General features: G+C 64.1%; 1 protein-coding gene across 1 annotated transcript; it reads left to right on the plus strand.

Moving 5' to 3' along the window:
• The first annotated feature begins 11,352 nt into the window (after nucleotides 1–11,352).
• On the plus strand, nucleotides 11,353–13,752 carry DLX4 (distal-less homeobox 4). Its single transcript, XM_062508366.1, has 3 exons — nucleotides 11,353–11,629; nucleotides 12,513–12,706; nucleotides 13,498–13,752. The coding sequence occupies exons 1-3, from the start codon at nucleotides 11,353–11,355 to the stop codon at nucleotides 13,750–13,752; spliced, it is 726 nt and encodes a 241-aa protein (XP_062364350.1).
• The last annotated feature ends 2,342 nt before the right edge of the window (nucleotides 13,753–16,094 follow it).

Here is a 16,094-nt window from a genome sequence, read left to right on the forward strand (position 1 = left end):
CCCGAGCCGCCTCTCCCGGAGCTGCTCCCGCTCCCGTGACGCGTTGTTGTTGTGGATGAGAAATTCCAGGAGCGTGGATGGCCCTTGGCTTCAGGGGTGGCGTCACCGCCTGAGGTTTTTGGGGTTAAATCCGCACAGGTGCCGAGGGAGGCTCGATGGGATTTGGGGCCAGGGTTTGTCCTACATGGGGTGGCAAAGGATGGGGATGGACAGTACGGATGATGGAAGGAGCAGGAATCCCAAATAATGGGAGAGCAGGAATCCCAAACCAGGGGAGAGGAACAATCCCAAACCAGGGGAGAGCAGGAATCCAAAACCAGGGGAGAGGAACAATCCCAAAGTGTGGGAGAGCAGGAATCCCAAACCATGGGAGAAGAACAATCCCAAATTGTGGGAGAGGAACACCCCAAACCATGGGAGAGGAACAATCCCAAACCAGGGGAGAGCAGGAATCCAAAACCACGGGAGAGGAACAATCCCAAACCATGGGAGAGCAGGAATCCCAAACCACGGGAGAGGAACAATCCCAAACCATGGGAGAACAGGAATCCCAAACCACGGGAGAGGAACAATCCCAAACCAGGGGAGAGGAGCAGCAATCCCAAAGCCTGAGTCACCTCCCGGTGCTCCCAGCCCGTAGAGGGAGCTGCTGGAGCTCGGAATCACCGGGCCGTGATAAATCAATAAACCCGGCCCTGGTGTTACATAAGAGTGGGATGCTGGAATTCCTGCATGGAATGAGCTCGGGGAGCCTCCCGGGAGGGCTCTGCTCCCTCCCGGTGCCGCGGTCCCGGAGCTCCCGGTGGTGCCGGGCGGTCCGAGGTGACCGGAGCTGTGGGAGAGGTGACACCAGGGGTCCCTCAGACCACCCCGGCCCTCTCTGGGTTTCCTTCCCAATCCAGGGGTGGATCCCTGAGCCAATCTCTCACCTCTAAGGACAGGAGAGGTCCCAGAGCCCAGGAATGAGGGATGAAGGGAACGTGCCGGGATCCCCTGAGCCGTGAGGGAAACGCTCGGGTCCAGACTTGATCCAGCAATCCCGGGAGCTCTCCCGGCAGATCCCGGGGGCAGGGAATGGGGACGGGGAGTGGGAGAGGGGAATGGGATGAGGGAATCATGGATTTGGAGCTGTGGGGAGGCAGCAGCTGAGCCAGACCAGCCCTGGCTGCTCCCAGGCTCTGCATCCCAGACGGTCCCTGGGGATCTCTGGAACCCAAATCCCTTGGGATTCTGCTCCTTCAGTCCTTGGGGATCCCTGCCCCCCAATCCCTTGGGATCCTGATCCTCCAATCCTTGGGAATCTCTGAATCCAACCCTTGAGGATCTCTGCAACCCAACTCCCTTGGGATCATCTGGAGCGGGCAGACCTTTGGGATGGGAATCCGGGGAAGTTTCCAGCTCCGGTCAGGGCCAGGCAGGACCACAGGGAGCGGTGTTCTCACGGCGCATTTCCTGCATCCTGCAAGAAAACCGGGAGCGCTTCTGCAGCCGGGAGGAGGTCGAGGCTTTGTGGAACCACAGAAGCTCCGGGCTGGAGCTGGGCACAAGCTCGGAGTGCTGGGAAAGGGGGTGGGAATTTGTTTTCCAGAATTTGTGCCCCCCTCCCCTGCAGGAGAGGAGCTGATTCCACTCTCTGGAGAAATCCTGGGATGCTGCAGGAGCCCTGGACCCAGTTTTTTCCAGCACGAGCTGAAGTTTGTCTGTGTTTTCCCGGGATTTCTCCTGTTGGGACAAACATTTGTAACCAAATTAAATCCAACCACAGCAAAAGAAGCCAACAGGAAACCTCTGGCTCCAATCACCCCAAGTCCTTGGAGGATCTGGGGACGGGAGCCTGGGAAAGCAGCTTGGGGCTGGGAAAAGGGACAGCAGGGACTGGCTGGGTGACCTGAGTCCCTGCAGACTTCCAGCCACGTCCCTTTATCCATCCCATGGATTTATCCCATCCCATCCCATGGATTTAGTTTGGGACATCTGAATTCCTCCTGCCAGCCCCATCCCATAGTCCTTTCCCTTGGCCCTGACAGCGCCGGGATCTGATTCCACCTCCTGCATCCCCTAAATCCCTGGGGATGGAATCCCACCAGTCCCTCGGGTCCCCCTCTCCAGGAGCCTCTCCCCATCCCTGGGACAAGCTGAGGGAACTCGGTCCATTCCACCCAGCCCTGCCTGGAGCACATCCCAAATCCCGGGGGAATTTTTTCCTTTCCCAATCCTTTCTTCTCGCCGGCTTTTTTCTTTGCTTTTTCTTTTCTTTCTTTCTTGTTTTTTTTAATTTTTTAATTAAACTAAATTAAATTTCTGCAGCATCCCTGGTTTCATTATCCCAGCTCTCCACCGGAGGCATCGCTCCGAGTCCCTCGGGATGAGTTGGACAACGCCAGGGAATGCTCAGGTTGAGGCTCTTCCCACTTTTCCTCCCTTCCTCTCTCCTTTTCCTTCTCCCCGCTCTGCTGTAGCTCCAGAGCAGCTCTGGAGTTCCAGCCGCACTTCAAAGGCTCCGGGAGCTTCCCTGGCAGCTCCCGGCATTAATCACCCGCAGCCGGCGCGGCCCTGGCACCCCAGATTGTCCCAGGGGATTCTCCCGGGTCAATCCCAGCTCAAGGAATGTGGGTCGGGTCCTCAAGGATGGGACATTTCCATTTTGGGGAGGTTTTGAGTCCCCAGACATGGCTGGAGGTGACAAACGGGGACAGAGGAAGGGGTTGGATGTGGAGCCAGGCTGGGAGAGCTGGGAATGTTCCCCTGGAGAAGGGAAGGATCCAGGGAGAGCTCAGAGCCCCTTGCAGGGCCTGGAGTGGCTCCAGGAGAGCTGGAGAGGGACTGGGGACAAGGGACAGGACGCAAGGAATGGATGGGATGTTGGGATGGAATTCCTGGCTGGGATGGTGGGGAGGGGCTGGGATGGAATTCCCAGAGAAGCTGTGGCTGCCCCTGGACCCCTGGAAGTGTCCCGGGCCAGGCTGGACAGGGCTGGGAACACCCGGGACCATGGGGGTGTCCCTGCCATGGCAGGGGGGAACTGGGTGGGATTTAAGGTCCTTTCAACCCAAAGCATTCCCTGATTCTCAGATTCCAGGACGACTCCTGGCACCTCTAGGCAAGGCCAGGAGAGATCCTGGCAGGACTCAGGGAGGATCCTGGCAGGTGAGGCCGTGTGGGATGATCCTGATCCCGAGCCGATTTCCAGCTCCAGATTCCAATCTCCTGCACTTCCTCTCTCCCTGGGGGAGATAAAGATCCTGGGCAGGCAGGGCTGAACTCCCGGGAATTGCATCCGCTCCCACAGCCCGGCCCGGCCCGGTGCGAAGCCTCTCCCGGCTCCTGGGGAATGGGAGGGGACGGGGACGGGGCAGGCACCGCCTTCCTGTGGGTGTTTTCCAGGGAGAAACCGGGATGGAGCCGGCACCTGCCGGAGCAGGTGACTCGGGAGTGAGGAATGCGGGCCCGGGATGTGGGCTGGGATCGGGGAGGAGATGCAGGGGAGATGGAAAAGCTCCCAAAAGGAGACGGGACGGGTCCGTCCCGGAGTCTCCACCAGAGCGGGATCACCTGGAAGCGGCGCAGGGCTCGTCCCACCAGGCTCGGGAGCTGCCAATGGCTCAGCGGGAAAAGCAAAAATCTGGAGAGGCTTTGGGATAGTGGGGACAGCGGAAATTCAGAATAGGAAGTGGGAAAAGGATGAAGAGGTTGGGAACACGGGAAGTCCTCACCCCTGGCTGAGAAGGAGGAAGGGCCAGGCTGGAGTTATTCCTAAAATCCCCAAACCACTTCCTTTAGGGTCAGGAGCTGGAGGAATCCCAGGTCACCCTGGAATGGTTCCCCTCCTCCCTGAGACTTTCCTGCATTGATGTTGGATTTGCTCTCCTGGACAAAGCAAGGATCCCTCTCCCCGTTTCTGCAGGATGAAACCTGGGTCACGGCAAAGCACGACTCCCTCTGGGATTGGGAAAACCCCACACCTGAGCAGATCCCGCAGGAATCTGTTTTTGGGATGGCTCCCAATCCTGCGGGTGCAGCGAGGTCCCTTCCCTCTGGAAGCCAAACCAAGGCTGTGTGCAGGGACAGGGATGGGGCCGGCTGGGAACGACCCCACTCCTCCCAAAGCTGGGCTTGGAGCCGCAATTTTCCTTTTGGGGCGTCCGGCAAGGCCTGGTTGGGTTTGGGAGGAGAGGAGACGGGGATGTGGGCAGGATGCAGAGGGATGCGCTCCCCACGACATTCCCAGCCCTGCCCCTCCGCTCCCGCCGGTGGAACCGGGACAGGACCCGCTCGGGGCCGGGCCCAGCCCCAGCCCCACGTGAGGGGAGCTCACACGTCCCTGTCCCATCGCCTTTGATCTCCAGCGCTGGCAGGGAAGATGTCCTAGCAGGAATCCGGCCCGTCAGGTCCCATCGGAGCCGGTGGCACTCGGTGACCAAGCCCTGGCAGCTGAGGTGGCCCCGGCTCGAGCCAAGCTCCACCTTTTGCCCCCGGGGCTGCGGGGAGGATCCTGCCCCGGCTCGGGAATTCGGGGGATTTGCACGGCCTGAAGGGGCTGTCCCTGGTGTCCCCGAGCCCTGGGGGCTGTGATGGGGCCCTGACCCCGGTCCTGGCAAGGGACAGGAGCTGCTGCTCCTCTGTGGCCTTGCAGTGCTTGAAAATAAAGGCGTAAAAAAGATGGAGACATTTTTTTTCCATGGGCAGACAGTGATGGAACAAGAGAGAATCCTTCCTCCTCCTCCTCTTCTTCCTCCTCCTCCTCTTCCTGCTGCCCAGGGTGGCCCTGGGTGGCCCCGGACCCGCTGGCAGTGCCGGCAGTGGCCGCTCCCTATTACTCACAGGGAGGATACGGGCTGGGGGAAAGCAGAGCCAATGGAAAAGATGGAAAAGATGGAAAAGATGGAAAAGATGGAAAAGATGGAAAAGATGGAAAAGATGGAAAAGATGGAAAAGATGGAAAAGATGGAAAAGATGGAAAAGATGGAAAAGATGGAAAAGATGGAAAAGATGGAAAAGATGGAAAAGGGGCACTGGGTCCTCCCGCGGCCGCAGCTGGAGCTGAGCTCAGCCAGAAGGACAGGGACAGGGACAGGGACAGGGACCAGGGACAGGGACCAGGGACCAGGGACCAGGGACCAGGGACAGGGACAGGGACAGGGACAGGGACAGGGACAGGGACCAGGGACCAGGGACCAGGGACCAGGGACAGGGACAGGGACAGGGACAGGAGGAGGGGACATCCCACCCTGTGTGACTGGGACACCCTGAGGGGCTCTGGCCCCACTGGGGAATGTTCTGGCAGCACTGTGGGGTCACCCCTGTTCCAAACCCAACCCCAACCTTTCCAACCCCTCCTCGCTCACCCCTCCCGGGCTGAGGCTGCAGCCGGACCCAAATCCACAGGATGGGAACAAAGGGGGATGAAACGGGACCCCTGCAGAGCCCGGCCGCATCCAGGTGCGATTTCCCCAAGCAAAGGAGACAAAAGCTCGGCCCGGGACGTTCAAAGGGAGCCGAGGCTGCGGGGCCCCCCTGGCCCGGCCCGGGAGGAGCAGGGACCCGACCCCAATCCCGGGCCGCTTCCCGGCTTTGTGCCCGGCGGGGTTGGGTTACACTGGGAAGGCTCCTCTTGGATTAAGGAATTCCAGCCCCATTCAGTGCCCGCTGAACCACGAATAATTCGGGAGCTGTAAAGAGCGGGAGGGGCCGGGGGTGTTCAATGGAAAAGGCACCTGCCGGGCAGCTGGAATCCGGGAGGCCTCGAGGAACGGGGGGATTTGCCTTCAAACCTGGGATTTGACTTCCAAACCTGGAGTTTTTGGCCTGGGGGAGGGTGGCAGGCCCGCACTGGGTGGGGGGGGGGGGGGGGCGGTTCGTGTGTCACCTGTGCCATGGGGATGCTCCCAGGGACAGGAAAAACGCGGTGCGGGTGGATTTTGGGGATGGGTGACCTCTCCCAGGGACGGGACAGGATGATCCTGCCCGGCTTTGGGAGGGGTGTCCCCGGTGCCACAGCGCCCCTGATGATGTCGCATCCCTCGGAGCAAGTCCCCAGAGCCCTCCCGGCCGTGCCCGGGGGGATTTTGGCACCCAGGAGCCGCCGGGGTGGCAGCGGCTGCGCCCGCCCTGGTCCCCGGGAGACTCCTGGGCGCCTCTTAATGGCACCTTAATTACACATTTACCGTCCCCGCTTGTCCCTCCCTCCCTGTCCTTCCCTCCTCCCTCCCTCCCGAGCTTCCCCGGCATGGAAATGCCCGGCGCGTGCTGCCGGGATTGTCACCGCCACTAATGACCCCCTGCGAGCGTGGGGACACGGGAGGTGACACTGCCCCGACCGGCCCGGGATGGCCCCTGGGCCCGGCTTTGCCTCCGGCTCTGCGGGGAAGAGCTCGGTGGCTCTGGGGTTTGGGGACACGGCTGTCACCGCCCGCGACAGCGGGGCCACCTGGGTGGGTGTGGGGGACGTCCCTGAGTGTCCCTGTGTGATGTCGCTGCCAGTGTCGCCTTGCCAGTATCCTGCCGGTGTCTTTCACCTGAGGTGGCTTTCCCGAAATTTCCCGTGAGGGACAGGCAGGGATTGAGCGCTGATCTTCAGAGGGGACAGTCCAGGATGAGCCCTGGGATCCCCCCGGGATGAGCCCTGGGATCCCCCCGGGATGAGCCCTGGGATGTTCCCATCCCCGGGATCCGGGCATGGAGTGGCGTTTTCTCCTTCCCCGCTCCTGCGCCAGACCCCGGCTCCTCTCTCCAGGGAAATCCCACACTGGGAACTTTGCTGGAGCCCGGGAATTCGGCCCCAGAGGCTCCAAGAATTCCTCGCATCCGGCACACGTGGAGAAAAAAAAAAACAAAAACAATTAAAAAAAACAACAGCAACAACAAAAAAAAAAGCTGCCAAAAAAACCAGAAACGGCACGAGGAGAGGAACAATTTCCTCCACCGCTAATTGTCCCTCTGTTAATTAACGAGAGTGTGGGGGCGCTGATTAGGATCTCCCCAAAGCCACAGGTCCTGGCTGGGGACAGCGGTGACCATGCGGGGCTGAGCCTCGCCTTGTCCCGGGGGGCAGGAGGGGGTCCTGGGTTTGGGAAGATCTGTGGGGCTGGATTTGGGATCTGGGATTTGGGAAATGAGATTTGAGATCTGGGAATTGAGATTTGGGGTTTGGGGTTTGGGAAATGACATTTAGGGTCTGAGATTTAGGATTCGGGAATCCGCCCCGCTGCCACCCTCGTGGATAAATCAGGGACTCCGTGACGTTCTTTCCAAAGTGGCTCCGCAGGCCGGGATGGGGACACAGGGAATTCCTAACACGAGAAAATTACCCCCGGCAATTAATGGCAGGCTCTTAATGAGCTCTCCAAAAGAACGGCGGGCACGGGGAGAGACCCTCTGGGGGCTGGGCCTCAGATCTGCCGGCCGGGAATGAGCGGGAATGAGCATCAGGGAATGAACGGGAATGGACAGGAATAAACGGGAATGAACAGCCGGGAATGAACAGGATAAACAGCCGGGAATGAGTGGGAATGAGTGGGAATGAGTGGGAATGACGGAATGGCGACCACTGCGTTTAAGGGGCGGCAAAGCCGCCGGGTTCGCTCCTCTCCGAAGAGGAATTCCGGAATTCTCCTCCTCTGCTCCATCCATCCCAGCAGGAATGGAAATCCAGGGGATGATTTCCTCCCGGCCCATCTCCCGCTGTTATTTCCACCAGGACCCTTTGATGCCTTTGCTTTCCAGCCACGCGTCCCCGCGAAAATCAAACCCAGATCGGCGTCCTGGAAAATATTTGGAGGTTCTGAACCAAAATATCGGCTCTGGGAGGGGGATGAGGCAGGGGAGCGGCGTTGGGTTTGAGGATTTTGTGATTTTGGTCACATCTCCGTGGTTTCATCCCAGCTCGGAGCGGGGATCGGGCAGGAGAGGGGTCCTGGTCCTGGCTGGGGACTCGATGGCACCGCAGCCACTGCAGACCCTCTGGGGGCTGGAAACGGGGACGGGAGCCGGGGCTTCCCAAAGCCTTCCCGGCTCCAGAACCCGGGACGAGCCACCTTTGGAGCTTCTTCTGGCAGAAAATTTCAAATCCCGGACTCGCTGGAGCTTTTAGAATGGAAGGGGAGGGGGTGTGGGTGTGGATCGGCGCGAGCTTTGCTTCCCCTCGTGTCCCTCGGCCGCTGTCCAGCCCCTGCTGTGACATCGCTGTCACCTCCCACGTCCGAGTGTCCCCCGGGGCCACCTCTGCGCCATCAGGTCACCTCCCGGCGTGACTGACTGCGCGGGGGAGCAGCCCCCGGGCGCTCTGGGGCTGGCTGGCACCATCCGGGGGGACAAACCCGGGCTCACCGCTCCCCTCTGGGGCAGGAGCAGCCCCTGGCACCGGGACTTTCCCCTCCCTCCTTTCCCAGGGGATGCTCCCCATCATCCCCTCACCCTCCTGCTCTCCCGGCCCGGCTTTTCCCGGTACTGAGACACCCCAAAAACCGGGGGGGGGGGGGCCCACCCCGGGCGGCGGGGGGAGCCCAGCTCGTGCTGCAGCGTCTCCCCGGCTGCCCCGGGACCATTCCCGGCTGGAGATAGCGCGGCTGCTCGGCGGTGGCAGCGCGGGCGTGTGGGAGGGCAGACGCCAGGCTGTCTGCTCCCACTCCGCTGGGCTTGTTATTAACTTCTCCTTGGGCTGCCATTAACCCAGAATTCCTGCTCCTGGCTCCAGGCTTTCCCCGCGCCGCTCTATCTCCAGCCTAATTACAGCTGTTGGGATCTCCCTTTATCTCGGGGGATCTTTGGGGTTTGGTTACCTGGCACACGCGTTCCCGGCCCCCCCCTCCTCTCCTCGCCGCCCATCCCTGCTTTTCCCCTTTAATCCTTCCTGCTTTCATCAGCCCTGGCGGACGGGAACAACCCCGGAGCCTCCGCGCCTCTGTCCGGGTGGATCCGCATCCCGCGGATGCCGGGAGCATCCCCGGCCCGGTGACCTCCAGCCGCGTTATCCCCGCGTGTCCCGGAGCCTTCCCGGCCACCGCGCGGGGCTCGACGTGTGCCGGCACCTTCCAGCCCCGCCGCCGAGGCTCGGGGTTGGCTCGGAGCGCGGCCGTGATTTATTTTTTTTAATTTAACACGGGTTGAGTCGGTGTGTTTGTCTTGGCAGAGGGGCTCCCCTCCAACCCCAAACTCCGCTCCAACAGCCCAGTCCTGTCCCTGCCAGCCCCCGTTGACACCAGCCGGGGCTGGCACCCGACCGGGCCGTGCCTCGTGCCCACATCTGTCTTCGAACCCTCCCAAAACCAGCACAGCCCCAGGGTTGGTGCCAGAGTTTTATCACCTCTCACAAAGGGGTTTGGAGCAGGCGGTGCTGTCCCTGTCCCCGTCCCTGTCCCCGTCCCTGTCCCCGTCCCCGTCCCCACTCCTGGCACAGAGAGGGGCTGGGATTGGCACCTTCAGACCCCCTGCCCAGAGGGTGGAGGAGGAAGAGGATGAAGATGGTCCCAATGCTCCCCCTGGGCTGCCCCTCCTCGTGAGCCCCTCCTGAAGATCCCTAAATGGCAGAGACACCTCCCCACTCGCTCTGTGGGATGAGATTTTAGGGTGGGATGGGATTTTAGGGTGGGATGGGATGGCGAGGGGGTCCTTCATCGTCCCTCCTCCAACCCCTGATGGAACAGAGCTGTGACCCCTTCTCCTCAGCCGGGAATTGAACCCTGAGTGTCCCCCCAGCTCCTGCTAGAGGGCAAATATTGTCCCCAAACGCCCCTGGGGACACCATCCTGCAGCACCTGCCACTGGGGCCTCGGCTTAGGGTGGAAATTTTGGGGTCCTTCTACTAATTATGGTCATTTCCTCCATCCACCTCGCAGCAGAGGGGCTGGAAAGGGAGGGGTGTGTGTGTGTGTGTGTGTCCCTGGATTCAGCTGTGGGATATTTCTGGATGGTGGGGACACTCTGTGGTGGTGGTGAGGGGGAGATGCCACCCCCACTCCCAGCACCCCCTTTGTGCCCCCCAGCTCCGGGTGAGGAACCCGGGAGGGAGCGGAGCCGTCGGGAGCCGATCCCGGCAAGCCGGCACCCGTCCCGCAGCCCGTGGGGGCTGAGTCACGGCGGGGAAAGTGAGGAGCGGGATAAAAGCAGATCAGGGGAGCTTTTCCTTCCTTCGCTCCTCGCCCTCGGTGCCGGCTGGGCCGGGCTCCGCGGGCACGCGGCGCGGGCAGGGCTGGGAACATCTGGAATTCTCCTCTCTGGCCGCTGCTTCGCCCCCGCTGCGGCCCGGGTGGGGCCGGGGGAGTTTCCTTGTGGGTCCCCGGGGTTTTGCGGACACCACAGAGGCTTCTCCCCACACCCGAATTTAAGGCTGGTGTGGGATCTGGAGGCCGCGTTGTCCCTGAGGGTCATCCCGGGGACGCAGCCCAGCCCCGAGGGACGGCCAAGCTGTGCCGGGAGTGGTCCCCAGGTGCCATCGGGGCTTGGGGTGGGGACAAAGGGCAGAGGGTGCAGGACACGGTCCCCGCGTGTCCCGGAGCTGGGTTATTTGTATCGGAGCGGAAAACGGACTCACGGAAACACGGCTGGGACCCGGCCTAGTGCCAGGGTGGGGACAGGGGACCCCGCCCGCGCCCCCCGCCGCTGTCACCGCTCCGCGGGGGTGGCAGCAGGCACAGCGCTGGTGTCACCTCGGTGTCCCCAAAGCCATGGCAACCCCACGGAGCCCGCCGAGGTTCCTCTGGCTGTCCCCAAGGGCGGTGACAGCGACTCCCAGCCCCGGACAGGGCGGGTTTGTCCCCGTGGTGCCCGGGGTGGCGGCTGGGGGCCCCGCCGGGGTCACGGGGGACGCTGCCGGGCACGTTGTCACTCACCGAGGGTGGCTCAGGAGGTGCCACCCCCGTCCGGCATCCCGGGAGTGTCCCCAGCCCCCGGAGCTCGTGTCCAGCCCCCCGTGTCCCCCTGTCCCCCGAGACGGAGCCTCAGCTGTCGCCGCCTGCTCCCGGGGCTGCCCCGTGTCCCCCCCGGGGGTCACCGACCCCCGCACCCTGCACGAGGGGCACCCCCCTCCCCCGGGGGACACCGCAGGGACATGGGGGGGTTACAGTGGCACAGGTGGGGGGTGGCCTCGAAGGGGGTCCCGCACACGGAGTGGGGGGGTGGGGGGTGGGCACGGGGTGAAGGGGGTGCCCTGGGTATGACGTCACTGAGGGGGGCGGGGCAGGGCGGGGCGTTCGGGGCATCCCCGGGCGCGGGGCCGGGGCAGGCGGAGCCGTCGGGGGGCGGCGGGGGCTCGGCTCGGCTCGGCTCGGCTCGGCTCGGCTCGGCTCGGCTCGGCTCGGCTCGGCTCGGCTCTGCCGCGGGGGCTGCGGGCACTGCCCGGCCCGGCCCGGCCGGACCATGACCATGAGCTCCGTGGCCGAAACCCTGCTGGGCTCCGACCCCTCCAAAGCCGCGTTCCTGGAGCTCGGCCCCCCCCAGCACTACCCCCTGCACGGCCTCCCCCCCTCTGGCCACCCCCAGCACGACCCCCCGCCCTTCTCCTCCTACGGCCGGTCCGGGCACTTCCCTTACCCCGGCGGGGTCCCCCCTCCGCCCCACGGAGTTCCCTACCTGCCCTACCCCCCCCCCGGCGCCCCGCACGCCCCGGCCCCCGGGGCCAGGCTGCAGGACACAGGTAAGGGGGCGCGGGGGGCGCCGGGGGAGCCGCGACGGAGCCGTCGGAAGCGCTCCGGGCCAGCGGCGAGGCCGGGCTGGGCTGGGCTCGGTGCGGGGTCCTGAGGAGTACCGGGGATACCGGGGGTGGTGTCCCCCCCGTTCCCGGAGCGCCCCGACCCGCAGGGGACACGTGGGTGGCTTCGAGGAGCCACGGGCACGGGGAGCATTTGCCCCCCCAAGCTGAGACCCCCGAGCTGTTCCCTGGGACCCCATCTCCCCACACGCTGCCCCCTGAGCCACTCAGCTGCCCACGCCCCCCAGCCTGTGCCCCCCCGGGCCGGGCAGGCTCCCCCTCTCTGTCACCACAGCCCAGCCCCAGCTCCCTCCCCTGTTCCATCCCCGCTCCCCGCTGGTTCCCCCAAAAGCTGGGGAAGGAAGCTGAGATCCGAGCCAGCCTGGAGAGGATCGGGACCCCCTGGCTGCCCCTCCCGGGGGTCCCAAGCTTGGCTGAGTCCCCAGCCCTGGCCGTGGTCTCTGGGTGACACCAGGCGGGCGCTGCTGGGCCGGGGACACCCAGAGTGCCCCGGTGGCTCCCCCAGGGCAGGAGGGTCCATTCTGATGTCCGAGGCCTGTGTCCCACGTGCTGCCGGACATGGGCAGTGCTAGGCGATGAATGGTCCCATCCTTCCCTTCCTTCTCTCCTTGTTCTCTCCCCGAGGTTTGAATACCAGTGAAAAGAAGCTCCCAGCCCCCCAATTATCCCTCTCCCTCCCGTGGACACCCCCGGGTAGCCAAAGGGGATGATCCGGGGTGATTTTGGGGTGATTTTGGGGTGATTTTGACATCTTGTTTTAACCTCCCGGTGTGTTTGACGGGTTGTGACTCCTTTACCCCATCCTCAGATCCCGAGAAGCCCCTGGCCGTGCCCAATGGCGACCTGCGGCTGGGCGGGAAGGCCAAGAAGCTGCGGAAGCCCCGGACCATCTACTCGAGCCTGCAGCTGCAGGCGCTGAACCAGCGCTTCCAGCAGACCCAGTACCTGGCACTGCCCGAGCGCGCCGAGCTGGCGGCACAACTGGGGCTCACCCAGACCCAGGTTCGGCTCGCCAGGGGACACCGAGGGGACATCGGGACCACCCAGGAGCCGCCATCGAGCTGGTCCATGGCCACCGGGATGCGCCGTGCGCTCTCCGGGCCGGCTCCGGCTGCGGGCCGTGCCCGGCTGGAAGCGAGCCGAGCCGAGCCGTGCTGCGGCGGGGGAGCTGGCGCCGGTGGGCCCGCAGGGCTCGGGTTTGGGGCGCCCCTGCCCGCACCTCCCAGCGGCAGCGGGACTTTCCCAGCCCCGGAGCCTGGCTGGCGGCCCGGCCGTGCCCGGCTGGGCGGCCCCGGGCCGCGGGACGGGGCGAGTGGGTTTTTGAAGGCGATGGGGAGAGACAGGCAGGCGGCAGCGGTGCAGCCCCGGAGCCAGGGGCGAAGCGAGCTCATAAAGCCGGGGAAGAGGAGACAAGTGGGAACCTGCCGGCAGCGCGGGGGGGACGGCGGGGAGGAATGAGCGGGGCCACCACCCCAGCGCGCCGGAGCAGCCCGGCCCTGCCCCGGCACCGGCACCGGCAGCGGCTCCGGCGGGGGCAGCCACGGGCACGGGGACCTGGGGACAGTCTGGGGACACTTTGGGGACACCCCTGGGGACGCTCCTGGGGACTCTGCCTCTCCCCGCATCCTCCCCCCATCACAGAGTGGTGGCTTGTGAAGGGTTGGGCTCTCAGCACACTTTGTCCCCCAGACCCTCTCAGGAATGGGGGCAAGGGGGTCTGTAATTGTTACAGGTGGGGGTTTAGGGGGTGTTTGGCTCCTCCTGCCCTCTCACCCCCCTGTCCCTGCCCGCAGGTGAAGATCTGGTTCCAGAACAAGCGCTCCAAGTACAAGAAGATCATGAAGCAGGGCCCGAGTGCCCCCGATGGGGAGCAGCCCCCGCACTGCATCCCCGCCCTGTCCCCCTGCTCTCCCAGCCTTCCCCCGCTCTGGGACCTCCCCGGGCCCGGCAAGGGGCCCCCGCTGGCCCCCGGGGGCTACATCAACACCTTCGGAGCCTGGTACCAGCCGCACCCGCAGGACACCATCCCCAGGACCCCCATGATGTGACAGTGCCACCAGCAGTGGCGGATCCGGAGGGACACCGAGGGACACTGAGGGGGACGCTCTGTGCTGTTCTCCAGGGACTGGGAGCCCAGCGAAGCCCTGGGGGAACCCAGCAAATGGAGGAGGAAAAGGAGGACGAGGAGTAGGAAGAGGAGGAGGAAGAAGGTGACAACGACCTGCAGGAGCCCAGGGATGTCCTGCCCCGTCACGCTCTGCAGTGACCCAGCGCCCTGTGCGCCATCCCAGCGGGACAGGACTCGGGCCCGGGTCCCCCCATTCATGGACAGGGGGCAGGGGGACCCCAGGAGGGGTTGGCGACTCCCCGCCCCCCCGGCCTGGCTTTATTTATAAATTTTGCCGGTTATAAACAGGCTGAACATTGATCGGTTCTGCTCGTCTGCACTCACCGTGGATTTGGCGTGTCTCCGGTTTGGGGGAGACGTTTCCATCCAGAACCTCAGGCTCCCCCAAATCCTGGGGGTGCAGGGTCAGGTGCTGGGGCTTTGTCCCCCACAAAATCTGCCCAAAATGGAACCCAGGAATTACAGGAATTGTGGGGCTGCGGCTCCTGGCCCCTCCTGCGGGGAATTTGGGGCAGTTTGGAGCTGGCGGAGGTGTCCTCCCCCCAAGAGGGGTGGCGGTGGCAGGGCAGGGGGACACGGGGCACGATGGGGACTCAGCTGAGCCCGGGTCCTTGCCCTGTGTCCCCATGGACACCCTGGGAGTGAGGAGGGTGTTTTGGGGGCAGGGGCTGATTCGCCTCTGCAGGTTTGGCTTTGTGCTTCCAGAGGCCAGAGCCCAGCTGGAAAACACATCCTTGTCTTTCCCTTCTCTTCCCATGCCGTTATTCCTGCTCTTCCCAATCCTGCTGGGTGCTTGTCACCTTCAGTGGGGGTGAGACCCCACTGGAGCCACCCAGCACAGACATTCTGTGATCCTCGGCCCCGATGCTCCCACCCCGCCATTCCCCTGCTCCAAGGGTCCCTTCCTGCCCCTTCCTGGGACTGTTTTGGGTTCACACCTTCAGCATCTCACAGGGCTGGGGTTATCCCAACACCTGGAGCCCACCTGAGGGGGCTGGGACGGAGATCAGAGCCTGGCACTGGGGCTGGTGGCACTGGGGACCCCCATGTCCCCATTCCCGACCACCCTGGGAGTTCTGATCCCACAGCCAGGGGGCTTGGGGTGCCGATCCCACAGGATGGGTGTCCCCAGCTGTCCGCACGGGGGAATGTGGGGCCCAGGGGCTGGGACTGACCGGGATCCACGGCCAGGCCCGGAGTGGGTGAATTCCCAGTGGGATGGAGCCCACCCTCCCCACCGAGCGTTTGCTCTGCGCGGCTCTGGAAAAGGGGAGAGTTTCTCATCCCGAGGCTTGGACTCAGGCCCGCGGTGTCACCTCCCTGTCCCCAGCGGGACACCCCCGCGGCGATGGGGACAGAGCCATCCCGAGGCAGCGAATGCTGTCCCATTTGCGGGGCCATCCCGGACACCCCATCGCGCCCGGCTGGCGGGGCCGTGACTCTGGAGTGGCTCCGGGTGAGCCGAGGGCTGGGCCGGGCCGGGCTCCAGGGCTGGGGCTGCCCCCGCTCCCGGGGCTGGCACCGGGTGACGCAAGGGCTGCAGGTGTCGCAACGGGGCAGGAGCGCGCTGGGAGGGCTCTGCTGGGCCCGGGGTGACAGCGGGGGGACGCGGGCACTGCCACCCCAGGCAGTGTCACCCCCGGCAGTGCCACCCCCGGCAGTGCCACCTCCCTGCTGGAACCCAAAAAACCCCGGTCCTGCCATGCCGGGGCTGTCCAGGCCATTCCTGCTGCCATCAGGGCTAACTGGGATCACTGGGATCACTGGGATCACTGGGATCACTGGGGTTACTGGGGTCACTGGGATCACTGGGATCACTGGGGTCACTGGGATCACTGGGGTTACTGGGGTCACTGGGATGATGCGATGATGGGGGCAGGTCGTTATGTGCCACTGCCAGGACAGGACCGGATGCTGGGGACAGTGGGGGGATGTCCCCACCCCTGTGAGGACCCTGGCCCTGGCTCCTGTTCCCGTTCCCATTCCCATTCCCGTTCCCGTTCCCGTTCCCGTTCCCGTTCCCGTTCCCGTTCCCGTTCCCGTTCCCCATTCCCGTTCCCGTTCCCGTTCCCCATTCCCATTCCCACTCCCGTTCCCATTCCCATCCCCGTTCCCATTCCCCATTCCCACTCCCGTTCCCATTCCCATTCCCGTTCCCGTTCCCATTCCCCATTCTCACTCCCATTCCCATTCCCATTCCCCATTCCCATCCCTGTTCCCATTCCCATTCCCATTCCCGTTCCCGTTCCCGTTCCCGTTCCC

The sequence above is a fragment of the Cinclus cinclus genome, chromosome 24, assembly GCF_963662255.1.
Source record: "Cinclus cinclus chromosome 24, bCinCin1.1, whole genome shotgun sequence".
Lineage (NCBI taxonomy): Eukaryota > Metazoa > Chordata > Aves > Passeriformes > Cinclidae > Cinclus > Cinclus cinclus.